The sequence below is a fragment of the Orbicella faveolata genome, unplaced genomic scaffold, assembly GCF_042242905.1.
Source record: "Orbicella faveolata isolate gen_17 unplaced genomic scaffold, um_ofav_v1 contig_12, whole genome shotgun sequence".
NCBI classification, from domain to species: Eukaryota; Metazoa; Cnidaria; class Anthozoa; order Scleractinia; family Merulinidae; genus Orbicella; species Orbicella faveolata.
The window spans coordinates 3,596,795-3,620,000 of NW_028301539.1; the positions used below are offsets into that span (position 1 = coordinate 3,596,795).

The following is a 23,206-nucleotide window of genomic DNA, read 5'->3' on the forward strand; positions in this document are numbered from 1 at the left end:
ACCCTTGATGTAACCTGCGATCTGGCGTTCTTTGCAATAAGTTACCTTTGATTCGTAGGCCACACGTGTCGCACAATTATTATGTTTGTGAGCGGGTTAGTGGCGAAAAATTTTCTTAAATTTTGAATTTCTGAACAATTAGTTAAGATATAGGCAAAGGTTTGTCCAAATTTGAGGGATAGAGATGTGTCAGAAAAGCATCAATGGCGTTTTTAATTACTGAGTTGCTTAGGCAAACATAAGTTTTAGATGTGGAACTCATCGCAAGGATTGATACTTTAATGTATACTATTTGGATTTTGTTTTTCTTGGAAAATTGACTAAAGAGGAAGTAACACGCGCGAGACTAAGTGCGAATTAGGATGGAAGTAAGACAAGAACGCGCCAAGAAAAGCATTGTCTCGTGTCGGGCTAAATTTTTTCGTCCATACCACTATTACTTGTTCGCGTGTGCGCAGTTCCCGATATAAACTGCTTGCCAGATTCTTGGAGAAAAGACAGAATTCAAGTAGTCTAGGCTATTGTGACGAGTTATTTTTATATAATTTAATCTGCTGGCCCCGGTTGCTCGAAAGCTGATTAAAATAACCCGAGATTAGTGCTTATTCTGCGATTAAATTTCTTATTCCCGGGATAACTAATCGGGAGATGAAATGGTGTTCCTGAAAACATATTTAATCCTCGGTTAACTATTCTTCGATTAAACTCAGATTAGGTCGGTAAAACCGTCTGTAGTGGAAGAAAATGGTGTAGCACTAGGGGAGGGAAGGGATAATTATGACGGCTCCTACAAAATTGACACGAACTTATTGTTGAATAAAGATAAAAAAAAGCCCAATTTTGCTTTCTATAAGAACCAATAAGAATGCTTAAATTAAAATTGGAGTTGTGATAAAAAATCTGTGCAAGATAAACGCTGGTCAGAGCTCACTGAATCATGCATCAGCCGGAAAATCTGTGAGCTCTTGAAAACGCTTCTTTGTAATTTAGAAACTTAGAATAGTCTCTATTCGGATGGGCTTCTAAAGTATGCTTGGCTAAGGCAAAATTCTAGAAAAGAGGAAAGCCCTAAACCAAGCAAAGAAGCGAAAGCGGAGATTGACTATCATAATTCTGCCGAATGAGATAAACAACTTTTTGAAGAACATGCAAGGTCGATAGTAAACGAAACTTTAACAATACTTTGTTCATAAAATACTCCCCTTTATCAAGCCAAAAAAGCCTTTAATTCCACCACTGATCTTTCCTTTTACATTACAGCGGCTAGTGAGCAACGATTTCTACCTCTGAGATCCTCCTCAGTGTGGAAATGTTAAAATTTCTTCCTTCGCGCTCGTCGTGTAAAAAAAATTTGCGGATCGCCGAACAGCGGTCCGTCTGTGTTGTGAAAACCAGAAAAACCGCGGGAAAACCGGACGCAGGATAGCTCGTCCGTGAGAGAATAGTAACATCTATTTTCGAAAAGTCGTCAGGTATAGCCCGAATTGCTTTTCTTTCCTTACCAGGCCCGGCATTGAAGCAAAATCAACAAACTGTAAGTCCGCAATTTTGATTTGTTTGAACGCATTTTCATCCGATTAGTGAGTTAATCCACTTCGCTAGGTGTGTTAAATTTAACCCTTATTTTAATCCTTGGATAGTGCTAATCGAACTTCGAGGAACAGAATTTAATCGAAGGACAAATTTATTCCGTGGATTAGGACAATTTAATCGTGAGTTAGCGCTAATCGGCTTTCGAACAACCGGGACCTGGAATATTGCTTGACTATCATAATGTACCACTCAAAAATGCTTCAAGTATAATGACAGCAACAAGAAGAAATTGTATTCATTGTTTGTCAACATTATGTGTAATATGCAGGAAAGAAAATTTGACAGTCAAACATTGGAATAGATGTACATCGTTTTAATTGGTATCCTTGATAGAGAAGTAGTAAGTTCACTTTAGACATTTACATGTAGCTACTACTATATCAAGGCAGTTTGTACATTATACACTCACTTTTGTGTGTTTTGATCTCTATAATGCTATTGAGATTTTATGATGCCTCTTAAGTATTCAAATTTTCTTGTTGCTGCAACAGCAGTTCTCCCTTTTTTATCCACTCTTTTTCTGGCTCCAGTTTATGTCATTATTTTACTACAGTACAGCATAATAAGTTTACTTTGTCACTGAATTTCCAAGGAGGTGGTGAGGTCCAGTGTTGGCATTCTTGTACAGTAATGGCTGGAGTTGTAAAATGTGTTTCCAATTTTCTAATTATATGCCGCTGAACATACTCATTTCATATGGTTGTGAGCAGTCGTGTTTCTTTTGTTCTTTCTGTGTTCGGAAAAGTTTAGCATTTTGGGATCTTGGTGTGTTTGAGGAAAATTGGTATAGTTGTCTGTAGTTGTCACATTTTTCCATGGAGCAAGAACTTGATAACTTGTGTTCTTGCCAAATCCGAATAAAGCGTTTCAGTTTGTTACAGTTGTAAACTAATTTATAGACATAACAACTCCAAGCGTGTTGTTACCATCTTGTCTCTGCCACTTGCATAATTATTGTGGTTGTAGATACTACAGAGTTAATGTCGTTTCCATACTTCATGCGCATCAGTTGTTGACAGCAGGAAATGCTGCACCCAAATACCCATAAAAAAAATAATGGATTACAATGTAACTTACAAGTGCACAAATGAACTTAATACGCTTAATTATCTAGTTTTATTATATGGCTTTGGCTTGTGGCCGATATAACGCGCGCTCTGATTGGCTAAGAGCGAGATCCGAGCGATCATTAAGCAGTCGTAATGCCCACGAGCCGATTACGGATTATGCAAATTAGGAAGAGCACGGCTCTGAAAATTCAAGCGCATTGAAACGATGAAAGCCGATTAAAAACAGTAAGAGGAAGAAAATTTAATTCCGAGTAGCTAACAGTTTAGAGATTTTTCCTTAATAAAATTTATATGGAAGTCGTTTTTGACCCACCAGTCGGTAACCTTGGCGGGCACTAGTGAAAAACCATCAAACTTTGACGAGTCTTAAGTAAAGCTAAAATTGCTGAGTGAAAAACACCATCGGCAGATCTGTCATGCATCCTGAGCAGAACACCACGAAGAAACTTATAAGTTATCATCTTAGTCACAACAATTACCGAAATATTGAACTCCGTCACAGTTCTCACCAAACAGATTCCCTCGCTTTAACACAAGCATGTGTAAATCAGCCTCCAGGATCATCAGATGCAAACAATCGGGCGGTTTTTTTGACGGCAGCCGTCTTTCTGATAACTGCAAGAAGTTTTAGAAGTTCAAGTTCAAGTTGAAAAGTTCATCCATAAACCCCAGAATGGAGAAAGCGAAGATATATTGTCGAAAGCGAATGCGAAGATCGAGTTATTCTGAACAGTGCATTCTGAAATATAGTAAGCATCAGTATTTTCTTTCACAAAAAGACCGTTGGTTTGGACTATTTTGGAGCACTTTCTGTCTTTTTTATATGCGTTGACGTTTCGCCACAAAAGTCGGAAGAACGTCCCCATCAAGTTGTGGCACCACGATAACAAAATATCTTTTTGAGGATGTGACAATCACTTTTCCCGTAAACAAATGTGTGTTTTTGACGGAATTCGTAATACAGTGGTGAAGTTCACTGACTGTGTAGTTTGAGACGATGAATGAATCGGTAAACGCGCGCATCGCCGGATGTAAATTGACAACTTCCGCTCGAATATTTTTTTTTCTTTTCTTTAATTCGTGAGCTATATAATAAACAACTTAATAACCTCGACTGTTCGGTCGTTACGGGAAAGTCTCAAACCTCGGCCTACCGTATTCACCTCGCTATCGCTCGGTCAATACGGCAAGGCCTCAGTTTGAGATTTTCCCGTAACGACCTCACTCTCGGTTATTAAGTAGTCAGTATTATTTTGTCCCCTCCCCCTCTTACCTCCTTTGTGCCCCTCTAAACAGAAGTAAGTAATATACCTTATTCTACATTGTGCTTGAGGTTGGATTTGTCTTTTTCATGGAAAGGTTTGAGGGAAATAATGTAGCAGTTTTCTTAGACCCATGTATGAATTTGCTTTTCAAATCTCTCTATTTCTAATATGCAAATTATAGCAAAGTTACGTACAGTTCAAGAAGTTGGGAATGTCAAAAACAGAAAGGGAGTGAATGAAAAATTTAAATTGGCTATCTATCCAATAAATAATTCTGGTTTCTTTGTGTGCATGAATGTATTTTTTTCAGGTGTACAAGCAAAGTTAATTTGCAAAATAATATCTTCAGAAAGCTTGCAGGGAAATGTATATAGGCTTGTGATCACCATAGTATGACTCCAGTGTACCGGCAGATTGCACACGTTCGGGTATATTTGTATAAATGTGATCTATTTGTGTACGCTAGTCAGTAGTATACTGATTAATTAATCAACTGTGTGTACCCTCTGTTTGTAATTAGAAATGCTTTGAGAGCTTTTTGTTCCGTAGTTTCCTGCATCAGGTTAATATCGAAATCTCCAAGCAATATAGTAGAAATTGTAGGTTCTGTCAATACTGACTTATGGAGATAAGTAAGAGCTTCATTCAGTTTTGAAAATCTAACAGTTTTTGATCGGTAGATACCCACCACATGAATATTTGGCACTGGATGGCTGAGAACTGTTACAGTAATTTACATTATTTACATTAAATCTGCATGGAATTTCAGAACGATTTAAATCATTCTTAATGTACACAGCAGTTCCATAGCAAGTTCTGATGTTAGACTGACTAAAGTCATATCTGTACAGAGTAGGAGGAGGAAAGCTTATCTTTTGTCCCAGATGATAAAGCGTTCATTTCAACATACTGCTTTCTTCCTGTGACCGGTCGATTCTTCGTCGCCCAAAGATGTCCATAGCCGCGCTCTTTACCGAAACCTAAACCTCCATCCAACTACCACTTCTTCGAGAGGTCCCATAGTCCGTGATTTGCATTCAAAACACCGCACATTTCGAAGTTTTCGTAGTCGTGGATGAAACAAGAAAAAATCAACAAAGTTTAACGCTAACCAATTTGCAGTACTTCATGTTCGCGGACTTAACGGGGCTTCACGCACGAATCGTTCGTGTTATCGTCACTTTTAGGACTTTGACGCCCATTTCTCTACAGTCGAGTATTCTGTAGCATATTTCCTTTCCATTTTTGGCTCCACAAAGGTATGTTCCGCTCAGGTTTGGTATCAAAAACCTATCACGCTTCAAAGGGACAGGACGCCATTTTGAATCTGTCCAGGTAGTTGGACATATTCTCGCCTTTGTACTACCCCCCTCCCCCCCTCCCCCCCCCCCCCAGATACGTACACTGAGACAACGGGTTCAACAACAAGACAAACTTGTCGGGGAGGGGGAGATATGGGAGAACGTGTTTAATCCAGGTTTAATGCATAAATTAATTGCCTAACAAAGTGAGTGAGTGATTTTTAACTAAATTCCACCCCTCGACCCTAAACCCCATACCATGACTTACGTCATACCATGAGGTAAAAATTGCCTCGCGAAATCCTGGCTTCTCGCTGCCAGCATTTGGCACGGCCATTTTTTCCTCGACGTTTCCTTTCTCTTCACGCACGACGGACTAAGCGAAAGAGTGACTACTCGTAGTCTAACTAGTGTCCGTAAAACTTTGCATGAGAGTGTTTCAATCGGATCACAGAACTCGTCGGCGCAAACAAAACTATCCCGGCGTAAAGAGAGGGTGTTTTTCGGGCCTTGGCCAATACTGCCATCAACGCAGCGTTTTCTGCAGACATAGGAATTGACCATTAGATTATAGATAGTGGGAGAAGAGTTCATCAATTACCCCTCAAAAAAAATCTCCCTTGTTCTTCTTTAACAGAGACTCGAAATTAGCAACTTAATGTAAAGCATTTTACTGATACAAGTTAGTCGTTACCAATAGAGTTAATAACTGATTACACGATAGGAATACAAATCCTAGCATAAATATATTAATACTAGCCTGCGTTCAGACGCTGACTGAGAAAGGAAATAGTTGACAGGTAGAATTTAGCAAACGTATAATAACTGGATACTGCGTACCCGGGAAGGTACTCCCAGACAAAAATGGATAGGAGTGTGTAGCCCGCTTCCCAAACCCTGACCCTACATGAGACCAAAATCTGCGATTTTTTTCTATCTCATTTATGACCTGCACGCAGGCTTATATTTTATCACTGAATGCTCCTATCGCGAGCCTAGGTTACTGTGTTTCAGATATGTCACTGAGCTTGGAAGATCGGTATCGGGAGCTTCTTGGGCCCTACTTGCTAGATGAGGTAAAGATAAAAAACAAAGAATCGATTGTACCCAGAATAAACATAACAATATAAAATTGATGAAGTTTAGCAAACTACAATAATTAGATACTCTTAACCGGGGGGTATTCCCAGAATAATTGGATGGGAGTGTGCGGCCCGCTTCGCAAAGCCCTAACCCTATTTATGACCAAAATCTACGATTTTTCCTACCTTTTTTATTATCTGAGAATGAAGCTTCTTCTAAAAAACGTACCAGGCTCAAGACTACAGTACAAAAAATATACCCTATTTATGACCAAAAGGGATGAAAACCTACAATTTACTAGCAATAGAACGATGCTTTTACGTTGACTGAAATTTGAGTCCATAGTCAAGAAATTTCACCCTTATTGAACAGTCGCAAACATCTCGCACTCAGAGGCATTGTTTTCTTGTCACTTTCGAATGTGACAATGTTAATCAGTAGTTTCTACTTTTGACAAAATCATACTGACCTATAGAAAAGCTTACACTTCTTTTGGCAAAGTTAAAAAAGTCTGTACATAGGTATTGGAGCCATCTTAAATTTTCAAAACTTTAAGACGGCTCTGAACCCATCAACAGAATTTTTTAAAACCTTGCCAAAAGTTTCATTTTATCCTGCTCATCAAAATTTGGTAATATAAACAATTTTACCTTGCCGTTTTAGAATTTTAAGTCTTTAAAGCTCTAAATAAGGGTGTTCTTAGCAGGTTATACTGTTGCTATGGTAACCTTTTGTGTCAAGAAAATGATAACAACGTGTTCACCTATGATTGGGCAGCTTTTTTTTGATACCATAATTGTAGCATCAAGTGACAAAGCGTGGCTTTGGATAGTGCTGGAAACTGTTTTAAGCCATAACGTCAACATGAGCACAAATAGCAAAACTGACAGTGAATTTTCTCGCGTTTTTTTCGGTGAAATTCCCTAAAATTTGGTAGACTTTTGGTAAGAAAGATTTTATTCTAGTCGGAACTCGTTTTTTTCAGGGAAATCTATAGGACAAGTTTTTTCGCAGCGGTAAAAAACATAAATTTGCAAAAATCGATAAAACTGACTGTACTAACCATGTGACTTTTTCGTGCGTAAAATTCGTATCCCACAGGATGCGATGTGCTGTGAAAATTTTTGAAGATTTCGCCGAAGGAAATTCAAGAAAATCACAAATAAAGCCATAAAAAAGTAAAAAACACATTTGTTTGGGCATTTATAATTCAAAACTAAAGCCCAAAATTTTAACAGAGATGACAATGAAACGCTATTTAATCATTGCTCATTACATGTAATGCATTTGAGAGGACTGAGTGTACAGGCGAATGCAAAAACAGAATTCAACTGACATAGCACTTCCGCGCGCAACGCCATAAATGATCACCCTATGGTGCCACCTTAAAGGGTACGATTGACACATATTTGTAGCATAACAAATATGCAATGTTTAGATAGCCAGTCACACAAGCTACAGAATTCGTCGGCGCAAACAAAACAATCCGTAATAAGCGGGTGTTGGGCTTCAGGCCTTTGCCAATTGCCATCAACGCAGCGTTTGCAGCAGACATTGGAATCGACCATTAGATTTTTGATGGAGGAGGAAAGTTCAGCAATTACCAACCCCCCCCCCCCCCACCCACCTCACCTGCTACCCCCAATAAAAAAGTTCCTAGGCAAGAAAAAGGATGTAGAAGGCCACGTTGTGAGTTAACTGAAATTTGAGTTCAAAGTCAAGACATTTCGCAAACATCTCACGAACATCATGAACAGTCGCAAACATCTCGCGCTCAGAGACAATGTTCTCTTGTCACTTTAGAACGTGACCGCGTTAATCAGGAGCTTCTAATTTGACAAAATAATATTGACCTTTGAAAAAGCTTTCTTCTTCTTAAAGGGTGCAACTGCACTGCAACTGGAACATATTCGTAACAAATTGAAATATGCAGTGTTTAGATAACCTGTGTCTAGACTACGAGTAGTCTCTCTTTGGCTAAGTCCGTCGAGCGTGACCGTAAATAAACCTCGACATGGTATGGCCGCGCAAAATTTCTGGCTTCTCACCTCCAGGATTTGTTGCGGCCATTTTTTCTCGAAGTTTCCTCTCCCGTCTCGGTCGACGGCCTAAGCGAAAGAGGGACTACTCGTAGTCTAACCAGTGTCCGTAAAACTTTGCATGAGAGCGTTTCAATCGGATCACAGAACTAACTCGTCGCCGCAAACAAACTATCCTTAAAGAGCGGTTTTTTAGCTTCAGGCCTTTGCCAATTGCCGTAAACGTAGAGTTTCCTGCAGACATAGGAATGGATCATTAGATTTTTCATGGAGAGAGGAGAGGGCAGCAATTACCTTCCCCCCCTCCCCAGAAAAATAACGCAGGAGGTCACGTGGTAAGTGTTTAGGACACGTTTGAAATCTGGACTCCCTGGTTCAACTCCTCCAGCCCAATTCGTCTGCAGAGGTTTTTCAGGTCAAAGTAAGGAAACGGTAAAAATTGATGAACTTTTCTGCCCTTTTCTGCACTCAGGCTTATATTTTACACTGAATGGTCCTATCGTGAGACTAGGCTCCGCTTTTTCAGTTATGTCACTTCTAGAAGAAAACTTTCCGATTTACTTGCATTGCAGATACCCATCAATGAGCTGGACTTGAATACTTCGGATCCGAAGGATATCTGGGAAGGAAAGGTAAAACAGAAAGCATCGATTGTACCCTGCATAAACTTAAAGATATAAAATTTAAGACATATATTTCTCTGCAGTTCAAACTTATATGATCTGTTATTTATTCACTTGAATATAGAGTATATGAAGTTTAAAAAACAACAATAACTGGATACTGCTGACCAGAGACACGCTTAAGTGTCGACCTTATGCGGTTGTCATGTATTAAGCGATTCTCGGTCACAAGTTTTGTCAATATAAAGAGTAAAGCATACAATTTACAAGTTACAGAACGGTTCTTAATACCTTGACTGAAATTTGAGGTCAAAGTGAAGACATTTTACGCTTATTGAACAGTCGCAAACATTTCTTGTCACTTTCGCATGGGACAACGTTAATCAGTAGCTTCTACTTTTGACAAAATCATACTGACATATAGAAAAGCTTATACTTCTTTTGGCAAAGTTTAAAAAATCTGTTCATAGGTATTGGAGCCATCTGAAATGTTCAAAACTTTAAGACGGCTCTGAACCCCATCAACAGAATTTTTTAAAACCTTGCCAAAAGTTTCATTTTATCCTGCTCATCAAAATTTGATGATATAAACAATTTCACCTTGCCGTTTTAGAATTTTAAGTGTTTAAAGCTCTAAATAAGGGTGTTCTTAGCAGGTTACACTGTTGCTATGGTAACCTTTTGTGTCAAGAAAATGATAACGTGTTCACCTATGATTGGACAGTTTTTTTGATACCATAATTGTAGCATCAAGTGACAAAGCGTGGTTATAATTACCTATCAAAATCTAAGTCTTGGAAAGTGCTGCAAACTGTTTTAAGCCACAACGTCAACATGAGCACAGATAGTAAAACTGACAGTGAATTTTCTCGCGTTTCTTTCGGTGAAATCCCCTAAAATTTGGCAAACATCTGGTAATAAATATTTTACTTTAGTCGGAGCTCGTTTTTTCAGGGAAACATAGTAGGCATCAGTATTTTCTTTCACCAAAAGACCGTTGGTTTGGACTATTTTGAAGCACTTTCTGTCTTTTTATATGCGTTGACGTTTCGCTACAAAAGTCGGAAGAACTCCCCCATCAAGTTGTGGCACCATGATACTAAAAAACCTTTTTGAGGCTGTGGCAATCACTTTTCCCGTAAAGAAATGTGTGTTTTTGACGGAATGCGTAATACAGTGGTGAAGTTCACTGACTGTGTAGTTCAGAGAGACGATGAATGAATCGGTAAACGCGCGCATCGCCGGATGTAAATTGACAACTTCCGCTCGAATATTTTTTTTTCTTTTCTTTAATTCATGAGCCATATAATAAACAACTTAATAACCTCGACTGTTCGGTCGTTACGGGAAAGTCTCAAACCTCGGCCTATCGTATTCACCTCGCTATCGCTCGGTCAATACGGCAAGGCCTCAGTTTGAGATTTTCCCGTAACGACCTCACTCTCGGTTATTAAGTAGTCAGTATTATTTTGCCCCCTCCACCTCTTACCTCCTTTGTGCCCCTCTAAACAGAAGTAAGTAACTTACCTTATTCTACATTGTGCTTGAGGTTGGATTTGTCCTTTTCATGGAAAGGTTTGAGGGAAATAATGTAGCAGTTTTCTTAGACCCATGTGTGAATTTGCTTTTCAAATCTCTCTATTTCTAATATGCAAATTATAGCAAAGTTACATACAGTTCAAGAAGTTGGGAATGTCAAAAACAGAAAGGGAGTGAATGAAAAGTATAATTTGTCTATCTATCCAATAAATAATTCTGGTTTCTTTGTGTGCATGAATGTATTTTTTTCAGGTGTACAAGCAAAGTTAATTTGCAAAATAATATCTTCAGAAAGCTTGCAGGGAAATGTATATAGGCTTGTGATCACCATAGTATGACTCCAGTGTACCGGCAGATTGCACACGTTCGGGTATATTTGTATAAATGTGATCTATTTGTGTACGCTAGTCAGTAGTATACTGATTAATTAATCAACTGTGTGTACCCTCTGTTTGTAATTAGAAATGCTTTGAGAGCTTTTTGTTCCGTAGTTTCCTGCATCAGGTTAATATCGAAATCTCCAAGCAATATAGTAGAAATTGTAGGTTCTGTCAATACTGACTTATGGAGATAAGTAAGAGCTTCATTCAGTTTTGAAAATCTAACAGTTTTTGATCGGTAGATACCCACCACATGAATATTTGGCACTGGATGGCTGAGAACTGTTACAGTAATTTACATTATTTACATTAAATCTGCATGGAATTTCAGAACGATTTAAATCATTCTTAATGTACACAGCAGTTCCATAGCAAGTTCTGATGTTAGACTGACTAAAGTCATATCTGTACAGAGTAGGAGGAGGAAAGCTTATCTTTTGTCCCAGATGATAAAGCGTTCATTTCAACATACTGCTTTCTTCCTGTGACCGGTCGATTCTTCGTCGCCCAAAGATGTCCATAGCCGCGCTCTTTACCGAAACCTAAACCTCCATCCAACTACCACTTCTTCGAGAGGTCCCATAGTCCGTGATTTGCATTCAAAACACCGCACATTTCGAAGTTTTCGTAGTCGTGGATGAAACAAGAAAAAATCAACAAAGTTTAACGCTAACCAATTTGCAGTACTTCATGTTCGCGGACTTAACGGGGCTTCACGCACGAATCGTTCGTGTTATCGTCACTTTTAGGACTTTGACGCCCATTTCTCTACAGTCGAGTATTCTGTAGCATATTTCCTTTCCATTTTTGGCTCCACAAAGGTATGTTCCGATCAGGTTTGGTATCAAAAACTTATCACGCTTCAAAGGGACAGGACGCCATTTTGAATCTGTCCAGGTAGTTGGACATATTCTCGCCTTTGTACTACCCCCCTCCCCCCCTCCCCCCCCCCCCCCAGATACGTACACTGAGACAACGGGTTCAACAACAAGACAAACTTGTCGGGGAGGGGGAGATATGGGAGAACGTGTTTAATCCAGGTTTAATGCATAAATTAATTGCCTAACAAAGTGAGTGAGTGATTTTTAACTAAATTCCACCCCTCGACCCTAAACCCCATACCATGACTTACGTCATACCATGAGGTAAAAATTGCCTCGCGAAATCCTGGCTTCTCGCTGCCAGCATTTGGCACGGCCATTTTTTCCTCGACGTTTCCTTTCTCTTCACGCACGACGGACTAAGCGAAAGAGTGACTACTCGTAGTCTAACTAGTGTCCGTAAAACTTTGCATGAGAGTGTTTCAATCGGATCACAGAACTCGTCGGCGCAAACAAAACTATCCCGGCGTAAAGAGAGGGTGTTTTTCGGGCCTTGGCCAATACTGCCATCAACGCAGCGTTTTCTGCAGACATAGGAATTGACCATTAGATTATAGATAGTGGGAGAAGAGTTCATCAATTACCCCTCAAAAAAAATCTCCCTTGTTCTTCTTTAACAGAGACTCGAAATTAGCAACTTAATGTAAAGCATTTTACTGATACAAGTTAGTCGTTACCAATAGAGTTAATAACTGATTACACGATAGGAATACAAATCCTAGCATAGATATATTAATACTAGCCTGCGTTCAGACGCTGACTGAGAAAGGAAATAGTTGACAGGTAGAATTTAGCAAACGTATAATAACTGGATACTGCGTACCCGGGAAGGTACTCCCAGACAAAAATGGATAGGAGTGTGTAGCCCGCTTCCCAAACCCTGACCCTACATGAGACCAAAATCTGCGATTTTTTTCTATCTCATTTATGACCTGCACGCAGGCTTATATTTTATCACTGAATGCTCCTATCGCGAGCCTAGGTTACTGTGTTTCAGATATGTCACTGAGCTTGGAAGATCGGTATCGGGAGCTTCTTGGGCCCTACTTGCTAGATGAGGTAAAGATAAAAAACAAAGAATCGATTGTACCCAGAATAAACATAACAATATAAAATTGATGAAGTTTAGCAAACTACAATAATTAGATACTCTTAACCGGGGGGTATTCCCAGAATAATTGGATGGGAGTGTGCGGCCCGCTTCGCAAAGCCCTAACCCTATTTATGACCAAAATCTACGATTTTTCCTACCTTTTTTATTATCTGAGAATGAAGCTTCTTCTAAAAAACATACCAGGCTCAAGACTAGAGTACACAAAATATACCCTATTTATGACCAAAAGGGATGAAAACCTACAATTTACAAGCAATAGAACGATGCTTTTACGTTGACTGAAATTTGAGTTGAAAGTCAAGAAATTTCACGCTTATTGAACAGTCGCAAACATCTCGCACCCAGAGCCATTGTTTTCTTGTCACTTTCGAATGTGACAACGTTAATCAGTAGCTTCTACTTTTGACAAAATCATACTGACCTATAGAAAAGCTTACACTTCTTTTGGCAAAGTTTAAAAAATCTGTACATAGGTATTGGAGCCATCTTAAATTTTCAAAACTTTAAGACGGCTCTGAACCCCATCAACAGAATTTTTAAAACCTTGCCAAAAGTTTCATTTTATCCTGCTCATCAAAATTTGATAATGTAAACAATTTCACCATGCCGTTTTAGAATTCTAAGTCCTTAAAGCTCTAAATAAGGGTATTTTTAGCAGGTTATACTGTTGCCATGGTAACCTTTTGTGTCAAGAAAATGATTACAACGTTGTCAGCTATGATTGGGCAGCTTTTTGATATCATGATTGTAGCATCAAGTGATAAAGAGTGGTTATAATGACCTATCAAAATCTAAGTCTTGTAAAGTGCTGGAAACTGTTTTAAGCCGTAAAGTCAACATGAACACAAAAAGCAAAACTGACAGTGAATTTTCTCGCGTTTCTTTCGGTGAAATTCCGTATAATTTGGTAGGCGTCTGGTAATAATTATTTTACTTTAGTCGGAGCTCGTTTTTTTCAGGGAAATCTATACGACAAGTTTCTTCGCAGCGGTAAAAAAAATCGATAAAACTGACTGTACAAACCCTACTTTTTTGTACACAAAATTCGTATCCCACAGGATGCGATGAGCTGTTAAAATTTTGGAAGATTTCGCCGAAGGAAATTCAAGAAAATCACAAATAATAGAGCCATAAAAAAGTAAAAAACACATTTGTTTGGGCATTTATAATTCAAGACTAAAACCCAAAATTTTAGCAGCATATTACCTGTAATAAATTTGAGAGGACTGAGTGTAAAACGAATGCAAAAGACAGAATTCAACTAACATAACATTTGCGCGCGCAACGCCATAAATGATTACCCTACGGAGCCACCTTAAAGGGTGCAATTGACACATGTTCGTAACATATCAAAATATGCAATGTTTAGATAGCCAGTCACTAGGGTTACAGAATTCGTCGTCGCAAACAAAACAATCCGTAATAAGCGGGTGTTTAGCTTCAGGCCTTTGCCAATCGCCTTGAACGCAGCGTTTGCAGAAGACATTGGAATCGACAATTAGATTTTTTTCATGGAAGAGGAGAGTTCAGCAATTACCCGCCTCCCCCCCTCCCCCCAAGAAAAAACGTCTTAGGCAAGAAAAAAGATGTAGAAGGCCACGTTGTGAGTGGTTTAGGGCGCTGGGTTTGAAATCTGGACTCCCTGGTTCAACTCCTGCACCCTAAATGGTCTGCGCAGGTCAAAGTAAGGGGTGACCTTTTTTTGCCCTTTAAACTCGAAATCGAAGGGAAAAGAAACCAGGAGGAAGTAAAAGAGTCCTTTTGTGTCACAGAATTTACAACTTGAGCAGGTGACGGCAGTGGTAGTCTGTGTATAATGAAAAAACTCGCCTCCATCTGAATGGCAAGATTTACCACTGAATAAGTACAACTTATATTCCACCCCAGAGTTAGAAATAAGTTATTACAATGTTATAAATTAAAAACAAAAATGATAGGGGTGCTGGCCACCCGAAATAACGTAGGAGATAAAAATGCCAGGAAGTCACTTAAAAGATAAGATACCAAGCAAGTCCACTTTGCGCAAATAACTATTAACATCATATTAAAGTTCACGAGACTATCTGCACTGTTTCGTCAGAAAAATGGGTCACTGTTTCTGATCTTGTCGACCAAAGTTATCTCAAACAACAAAACGGGTGTGCTTAGGAGCGGCGATCTGTAAGTCCACCTGAATCTAACTATCTTAAATCTTGAACATGCGAGACGAAGTCGAGGTAAATATTCACCAATGTTCACTTCGCCTGAGGAGAATAATTGTTTTACTATAGTTTTTAGACGTGAATATCAAGGACTACAAAATAACGGACTAAAACCTAAAAGTACAGACGCAATTGGTTTTTTGCATACACGTATGTTAATAATGAGCTTACTTGTAAATCGATTGTGAATCAATTTAGGCGGTAGAACAAACAAGCGAGCTACGGAAAATAAATTCATCCGGTACCTTTGTTTTGTCGTTGTTGACTTCATTCACAGTTGTCATCATCATCTAAAAATGAGTAGCTTCAGTTCGAAGAAAAAGAAATTTCGGTCAATCGATCTGACCAGCTGCCGATAAACCGCTGCGTTTGCGATTCCGCCTTAAATGCCTTGAATACAAATTCTTGATAAAATTTTTGGTCCGAGAGCGACAGCAGTCATTTTGAAAATTCTCCATGCTTTCAAATGTCCTTGAATTGAAGTGATGTCTTTCGAATAACTGAAAATTATTTAATTCAGCACTTGCCCGCCAATTATACTTGCCGAGATGGCAAAGGTGGCGAGCTTAGTATAACCAAGCTCAGAACTGTTCTACTTGCAGGTTGTACCAGGCTACATAGTAACTGCTGAACAATCACAATTCTTTTATGGTTGCACGAAGAATTTACTAATTCACTATAAAACAAAGCGATTTTAAAGCACTCCCTAAAAAGGAGTGTCTGACCTAAATAAGGAATACAATCCCATAAAGCCATACGGTAACCTAAGCACGTCGGCCATATTGAGCGCTACATAATAAAATCATAACAGCAACCAAACAAATAAAGGAATAAACAGAGATTTAATAAACTATTTCAAGAAGATAACGGTGGTTACATCATCACATGATCAACAAACGTCTACTAAAATTAGCAATTCTGTGGCATGAAACAGAAAATTATCAGTGACCAAAGAGATCTTTAGCCATCTCCTGAACTGCCTGAAAGAGAAATGAGAAAAGGAAGGTCAAGGTAAAGCAGTTCCCCATGAGAGGAGGGAGAGGTGGAAATTAGTGAATTCTTCGTGCAACCTTGGTAGAATTCTAATTGTACAGCAGCTACTATGTAGCCTGGTACATTCTGCAATTCTATTGCAGGTTGCACTACGAATTCACTAATTGGTCCGTTTAAGGCAGGTTATCATTATTGAGGCCTGCTTTGCCAAATAAATTAGAAAATTTTGGACCAAAAAATTTTGTCCAATCAGCCGTTTGTGAGATGTCCTGCACAGAGACATCTCTATCCCTGGCAGCTGAGCTTGCTGCCCCTCGAATTGAATGAGCTATGAATGTGTCGACATCAATACAAGTCTCTTTCATTATCTACTTCGACCACCTCCTAATCGTAGCAGAAGACACAGTTTTATGGCTAAAAAGACACAGCTTTGAATGGCTAAAAACAATGGCTGGGACCATTGCTAACTACTCCCCAGTTTGTAGCTCTTTCCACATAAGAATCTAGTCATTGTCAAGGCTGCCAACTGAAAAGAAACTTCTTCAGGGGTATGTTTCGGAAATCTGAGGTTAATAGCCCGAAGGTCAGATTGTCTCTTGGAAGCTGAGAGGGCTAAAAGCATCGCACATCGAAGACCCTCAAAATTAACATTGGAAAAAAAAAACTAGTCGAGAGGAAGCGGAGACTGATTAGCGCCTCAACCGGATGTAAGAGGGTATCTCCTAATATGGCATCACAGGAAGTGGTGCTTAGGCTATGAACGCGCGGTCAGAAACAAAATGGCGCGTTGGCTTCCAAATTTTAAAGACTTCTTTCTCTCCTTAAGAAGGCTGATAGAAAGTTCTGAAGAACAGTTCACTTCAGCGTCTTGTGATACCTCAGAATTTTTGGTCCGTCGATTAGAAGAATACGAACGAACACTGTCAACGCTGATAGCCCGTTTTTCTGAGGCGTATGGGCAAGCAGATTCCCAACAAAGCTGCATAGCACAATTAAACCACCTGCTCAGCCGAACAACTAGTTCACGAGCTCATTTTCAGCAACGTTACTAGCTCAGTATCTGATATGTTTGAAAATTCTCTTCCAGCGACACACATACCACATTGATGTCGTCGTCGTCGCAAAGTTCTATCCGAAACTCTTAAAATCCGAGTAATATCGTTCCAGCAGAATCCACAATCTCTGTGATGTGCATCCAGTTGCTCGCGAGATAACACCCTAGGACAAAATTTTCAAAACTCGCTCAAATCTCGTTTAAACTCTCCAGGATGAGACAAAATGACACCATTGAATGTTCAAGAGTCTTTATTCGGTAAATTACCCATACATTGAACGAATTTCATGTCAACTCCTGATCTCCATACTAACTCTTGTATTTTAGCGACAGTTCTCCAAACAAACTCTTATTTTACAGTAACTGTCTAATTTCTCGCGCGCTGATTGGCTCATTTTTATCACAAATAAGAGTAAGAGTTTACTGCGGAACCACTCGCCTGCGGCTTGTGGTCCCACAGCCACTTTGACAATGTTATGACGCAATTTATTATCAATAAGAGGAGAGACGCATAAAAAACTGACGTCAATTTGTTAACTCGTCCAAGGTTGTAAAAGCCAGTCTTTGATTGAGGATTGTTCGAAAGCCTACCGTGCAACCCATGATGAAATTTTCACCGTTGATTTGTAGGATTGAATCACGTTTAGAGCCAAACTTTTTAAAAAATCTGGAAGACAGATTTTGGGCAGTGTTTGATTTCACATTTTCTTAGTTTGCGAAAAATCTGTCGCACAGATTTTTATTTTACTTTGCATGTATGTTAAATTAGAGCCAATTTCTTATTCCTGAAATTTTGAGGTGTGGTCATACAGGCAGATTTTGAGAAAAACGTGATTTAACGTACTAGTGCCCAGTCTCTCCTTAGGTACTCAGTCGTTCAATTTGGCCATTTGTTGACGTTTAATTGTTCAAGTTTCACATAGAATGGTAAGAGACTTAAGTAAACAGTAAATAGAGAAAGGAAAAACATCTTAGAACATTTTTCAAAAGAGTTAGAAGTTGGGCTGTTTTAATCCATCAAAACTGTAGTAAGCCACCTTAAACTTGATTAACTATTAATGAGTTTGAGAAACAATTTTCTAGCATGTAGACAACACTTGCAAGGCAATGCTCGCTCGTCTTCCCGATATGCTTCTTTCAACGCAATAGTGGACAACGTGCGCAAAATTTTGCCGCCTGTTTCATACCATCACTTCGTTTAGGTCTAACTGAAAAGTCCACATCATCCAGACAATTGGAGAATAGACCAATTTCGATATATTAAAATTCAGCCTAAAACAATAGACCCCAGTACGAGGCTCTGGGGAATAACTACAGAGTTTGTGGGGTTTATTCCCCAGAGCCTCATGCTGAGGTCTGTTGTGTTAGGCTGAATTTTAATATATCGAAATTGGTCTATTCAATACAACAGTTATTCCATTCGTTCATTCGATTATAACAAAATCAGCGCTACGCGACTCGTTTGTTATCACCTCGTATCTAAGTGGGCTCACTGAATAATCCTTAAATGTTATGTTAAGCTACGCGAGCAACACTATTAGTCTAGTAAGACTTAGTAATAGACAAACTGGAAATTTAATAATTAATAGTACAGAAGTTCGAACACACGTTCAAATCCCGCCCAGGTCAAATATTTTTCTTGCCCTCATGTGGTCTCCAGTATACTTTTTAACGAGTGACAGCTTAGCTAGAATGAGTTAGGGAAGGACCATTAGAGAAGTGATGGGGGTGTGACTTTTTCAGCTTGCAGGTATTTTTATTTTTTATTTTTTATTTTTTATTATTATTTTCTTTCTTTTTTTTTTTTTTTTTTTTTGTCCACTGTCTCTGCAGAATTTCTTTTGGGGGGTAAGTCCCTTGCCCAAATATTTTTTTTTTTTTTTTTTGAGGGGGAGATATTCTTCTGCCGCAATCCAGGCGCCCATGGCTCATGCGCAATCTTAATCTTGACACTCGCCACAATCTGAATGCCTGGAACAGGCTCCAAGTTCAAACAATTATTTTTTAACTTTCACATAGTCGTTTTGCTTTCCTGTCAGAATTATACTCGAGGGAAATATAACCAAGTATCAGACACATGCAAGTGCTATTGCCTAAAATAGGGCTGCATTGCCTTTTTGGTTTGATGTTTAGCGAAATATCAGTTTTACTGATTCATTGCTCTTGTAGTAAAATTCATTCTTGGCATGCAGTGAATCAAGGTTTAAGTTAGTGTTCTGTGAGTGGCCGTCCATTAGCAAATATGGGGCCGCCAGAGCTTATTCAACGAAGGGGGGTCTAGGGGGTTTAGGTGCGTTTTCTACGATTTTCAACCGCTATGTACCATGTATCGATTGGACGTGAATGACAATGCGTCGTTTACTTTGCCAAAAACCTAAAATAAATTGGAACAGCCCATACTAAACGCATCAGTTGTGTTAACACCTCCATGCCAGTCTTTGGTTACAACGTTTTTCCAACATTGATCTTGGAGGCCATCTTAGGGAAAGTGTTACGTTTCGCCATGCTGGTGTGCACATCTGTGTCCACAATCGTCATTCATACATGTCAGTTGTGAAATGACTCCTGTATGTTGAGGCTTTCAGAACACGGTATGTGCCTGCTTAAATGCAAACGAATCAAGCAGGATGGCTGTTTATAGCACATGGTTTTTCTTAACACTTTTAAGTCATGCATTGGTTATCCGTAAGGGTTTTTCTGCAAGGGTGTTTGGCTACCAGTGTCCATGATGAGGTTGGTACGCAGTATAAAGTGGCTGCCAAGCCATGATTATCCATAAGGATTTTCTGCAAGGGTGTTTGGCTGCTAGTGGCCATGATGAATTTGCTACGCAGACGTCTACGCAGTATAAAGTGGCTGCCAAGCATAAAGTGGCTGCCAAGTTGCAAGACGATAAAGTTGCAAGTTGCTCAGTATAAAGTGGCTTCCAAGTATAAAGTAGAGTATAAAGCACGATGTTTGTTTCAGTAGCCCTCCCTTGCATTATTTTTTGTTCCCCCCCCCCCCCCCCATCACTTTTCTTATGGTCTGTCCCTTATAAGGATAGTGAGATTTATTCGTAAACATCCGGTGTTAATTTACTCTTTCAGCGGTCAATTAACGAGTGATGGCGTACTAGTCAGGAGTGATCAAATTATGCAAATGAGCATAACTTTCTTTGAAGCTTCCATCAGGGACTCCATCAGCCGTGAAGTCGAATTTCCTAGTCGGCCTAACTCCTTGTGACACTGAAGATTCACAATTTCAAAACTCAACAATAGACCGATTGACCCACGCGCACGTATACCGGAAATCATTTAATCGCATGATTTAAAATTCAAGAGATCAAGATAATTCGATCACTTGGTAACGAAACAAACGAAAAGTCACACGTTCAGTTCATTAGCGTGACTTTGTCACACTGTCTACGTTCCACCGTCGTTCATCTGTAAACTTTCCAAATGGCTGCCAGAGTGATGGTTTAAATTTTCAATTGTTTTAATTGTTAGACTTGATCCAATGCTTTGCTTTCTAATATTTTAGTGTCTCATATCTTAGTTTTTTTATATTATCGTTGCACATTTGAGAATGTTTCTATATTTTTAAGTTTAGACACGTCATGGTTTTGTTTTGTAGATATTTATATGAGGGCCACTGGTTTTTAAGCGATTACTCAATAAATAAAGTTTATTATTATTATTATTATTATTATTATTATTATTATTATTATTATTATTACTATTATTACTACTACTACTACTACTATTATCACTTATCTTAGACGAGCAAGTGTTCCAAGATTTTACACTTTTAAAATAAAGGTGGGTGTATAATTCGATCGATAGTGTCTAGGCGAATCTTTGCTGACGTCATTGTTTACATCTTTCCTCATTAACATACGACTTTGCGCATAGAAGGCATCGTGCTAGACACGGTTTTACTAAAAAAACTTAAAGAGCTTGTGAAACTTAATAAGTGTTGAAATTTTTGGCTCTTTGGGTGTAATATTCGAGGAGAAATTGGCTTTCAAAAACATCAAAATTTCTCTGGCAAAAGCGCTAATGAACTCATACATTCTTTGTAAAATTTTGAGCTTTTAAACGCGCGTCGCACAAAAAGTATTTACTACATCGCGCTCAAATTCCTTGGGACAGTTAATCGTGCTGTGCCCTTCCAATATTTAGTATTAATCTCTTTGTAGCTCCATCAGAAACTGTATCGCTTATGGTAATGAGACATGCAAATATTGTGAACAAAGATTCTCCTACAGCTTTGACAACCTTTAACCGAAGCGTTGCCAAAAATCATGTGCGAGGGTTTCACGTTCAAAAGTGTTTTTCTTCCGCGAATTATCTCTGTCTCATTTCCTTGTATAATGAGATAACTTTTATGGTTTGAATATTTGTTTTTACTTTCCAATGCTTATATAATCGCAAGCCATCCGTTAGTAGCTCGGAAGAAAAACACATCAGGATTTGAACCCACGACCTTCAGATTACCGCATCTGAAATCAAACTGCAACTAATGAATTATTCATGAAGAACTCGCAGTCAACCAGCTGATTGATTTGCGACCACCGCGACCCAACTGATTCGCACAGCTCGCTGCGAATTCAAATAATAGTTGTTTTCAGATAGAAATCACTCCATTTGTTCTACAAATGACTTGTTTTACTTTACCGCTGGAAATCACTCAATTTGCTCACCAAATGACTTGTTTTACTAGCAGTGTCATCTATTCATGGATATCACGAGTTTGCTTAAAAAGTCTTTAGTTTTCATTCGTTGTGTTATTTCCAGCACCTAAATTGGCGTAGAGTTAGGTCTCTGTTTTCCTGCTGAATCTAATATTAGTTTTATTACTCGACTAAAGTACTACTTTTTTTCCTTTCTGGTGGCCTTCAACAACGATGTCTTCCAATTTGTCTTTAACACGAATTGGACAACTTCACGAATTAATTTGTCGATAGTGTAACTTTCTTTCCCGATTGTAGTCTATTCAAAGCCGTTTCCCATTGCATTTGCGCTCATTCACTGATCCCCGTTGTTTGATTTTGCTTGCGCTCTAGCTGACGTTTAAGTACATACTAGCCTTATATCCGCTTAGACGACCGTGCTCAGCGACTTTCTTTTCATGTTCTTAATCAAAATAGGATATGGAGAGCAATGTACAGCAGGATAGAGGGGCCAACGTTACCCATGATCAATCAGTCAGAGGTGAGTCGCCAGTTTCCCAGCATGATCTTCCTAGCATGAACTCCGAAATGGAACAGGAGGAGGAAAGTTGGTTAAGTGGGTTCATTAGCAGTATCGTAAGACCCCTGTCACGTCGACAGTCCGAATGAAATGAGCATACTTCGAATTCTATAACTCTCGTTACGTATGAGAAAACTTCGTTTCAGTTGGAGTGTACTATCAATTTATATGAGATAGTAGTCGTAGCTGTGGTATCAAAATAAAGCAAGACTAGTTAAAGGGCAGAACTGAATCGGATTCTTAAATTAGCCTCCAGTTCTAGCGTTCCGGGTGACAAAGCTCCAGAGCATCCAGTCATAAGGATGATCTGTCGTATAAAGCTCACTGATCAAAGCCAATAAGAAGCCCTTCCGAAGATTATGGAATATCAGTTCATTAGTGACGTACTGAAGTAATCACCAACTTCCAGCGAACAGCTGCATTTCCAAGCCAGAAAAGCTACTATCTTTCTTGCAAGATTTCGAACGTTTCAGTTTTTAACATCATGTGTGTAATGTTCATTGCGTAAAGATGCGATCATTTCCGTACCGTATGACCGTTTACTGATTCATCGTGATCATCGTGATCCCAACAGTGTAGTCAGGGACTAAATGAGAAAATAACACAAAACCTGGTTGTATCGTGACCTGAACAAGGCGCCAACCCTGGGTATGGGTACCCTGTGTAACTGGCGGTTCTTCTCGAGCCGATTCTCCACATTTCTTTCATGGCTTCACTAACTTGTATTTTGCCAACGCGTGAGAAGAGCCGTCTGTTACGCAATGTATAAAACAAATGGCAGCCTTGAACTAATTACAGCTTCCTGTTGTTGTGATCTCCAATGACGCAAAACAAAA

General features: G+C 39.1%; 1 protein-coding gene across 5 annotated transcripts in view; it reads left to right on the forward strand.

Annotated features, from left to right (window-relative positions):
• The window catches only part of LOC149116146 (uncharacterized), a 47,637-nt gene that overhangs the window by 13,153 nt on the left and 11,278 nt on the right, over window positions 1-23,206 (forward strand). For 4 of the 5 annotated variants that reach the window (XM_089282092.1, XM_089282096.1, XM_089282093.1 and 1 more), the window contains 2 exons: window positions 8,924-8,983; window positions 22,268-22,331. In XM_089282092.1, coding sequence (XP_089138218.1) covers window positions 8,924-8,983; window positions 22,268-22,331 — 124 coding nt within the window. The remainder of the gene's footprint in view (window positions 1-8,923; window positions 8,984-22,267; window positions 22,332-23,206) is intronic. The other variant, XM_089282095.1, reaches the window with a different exon arrangement.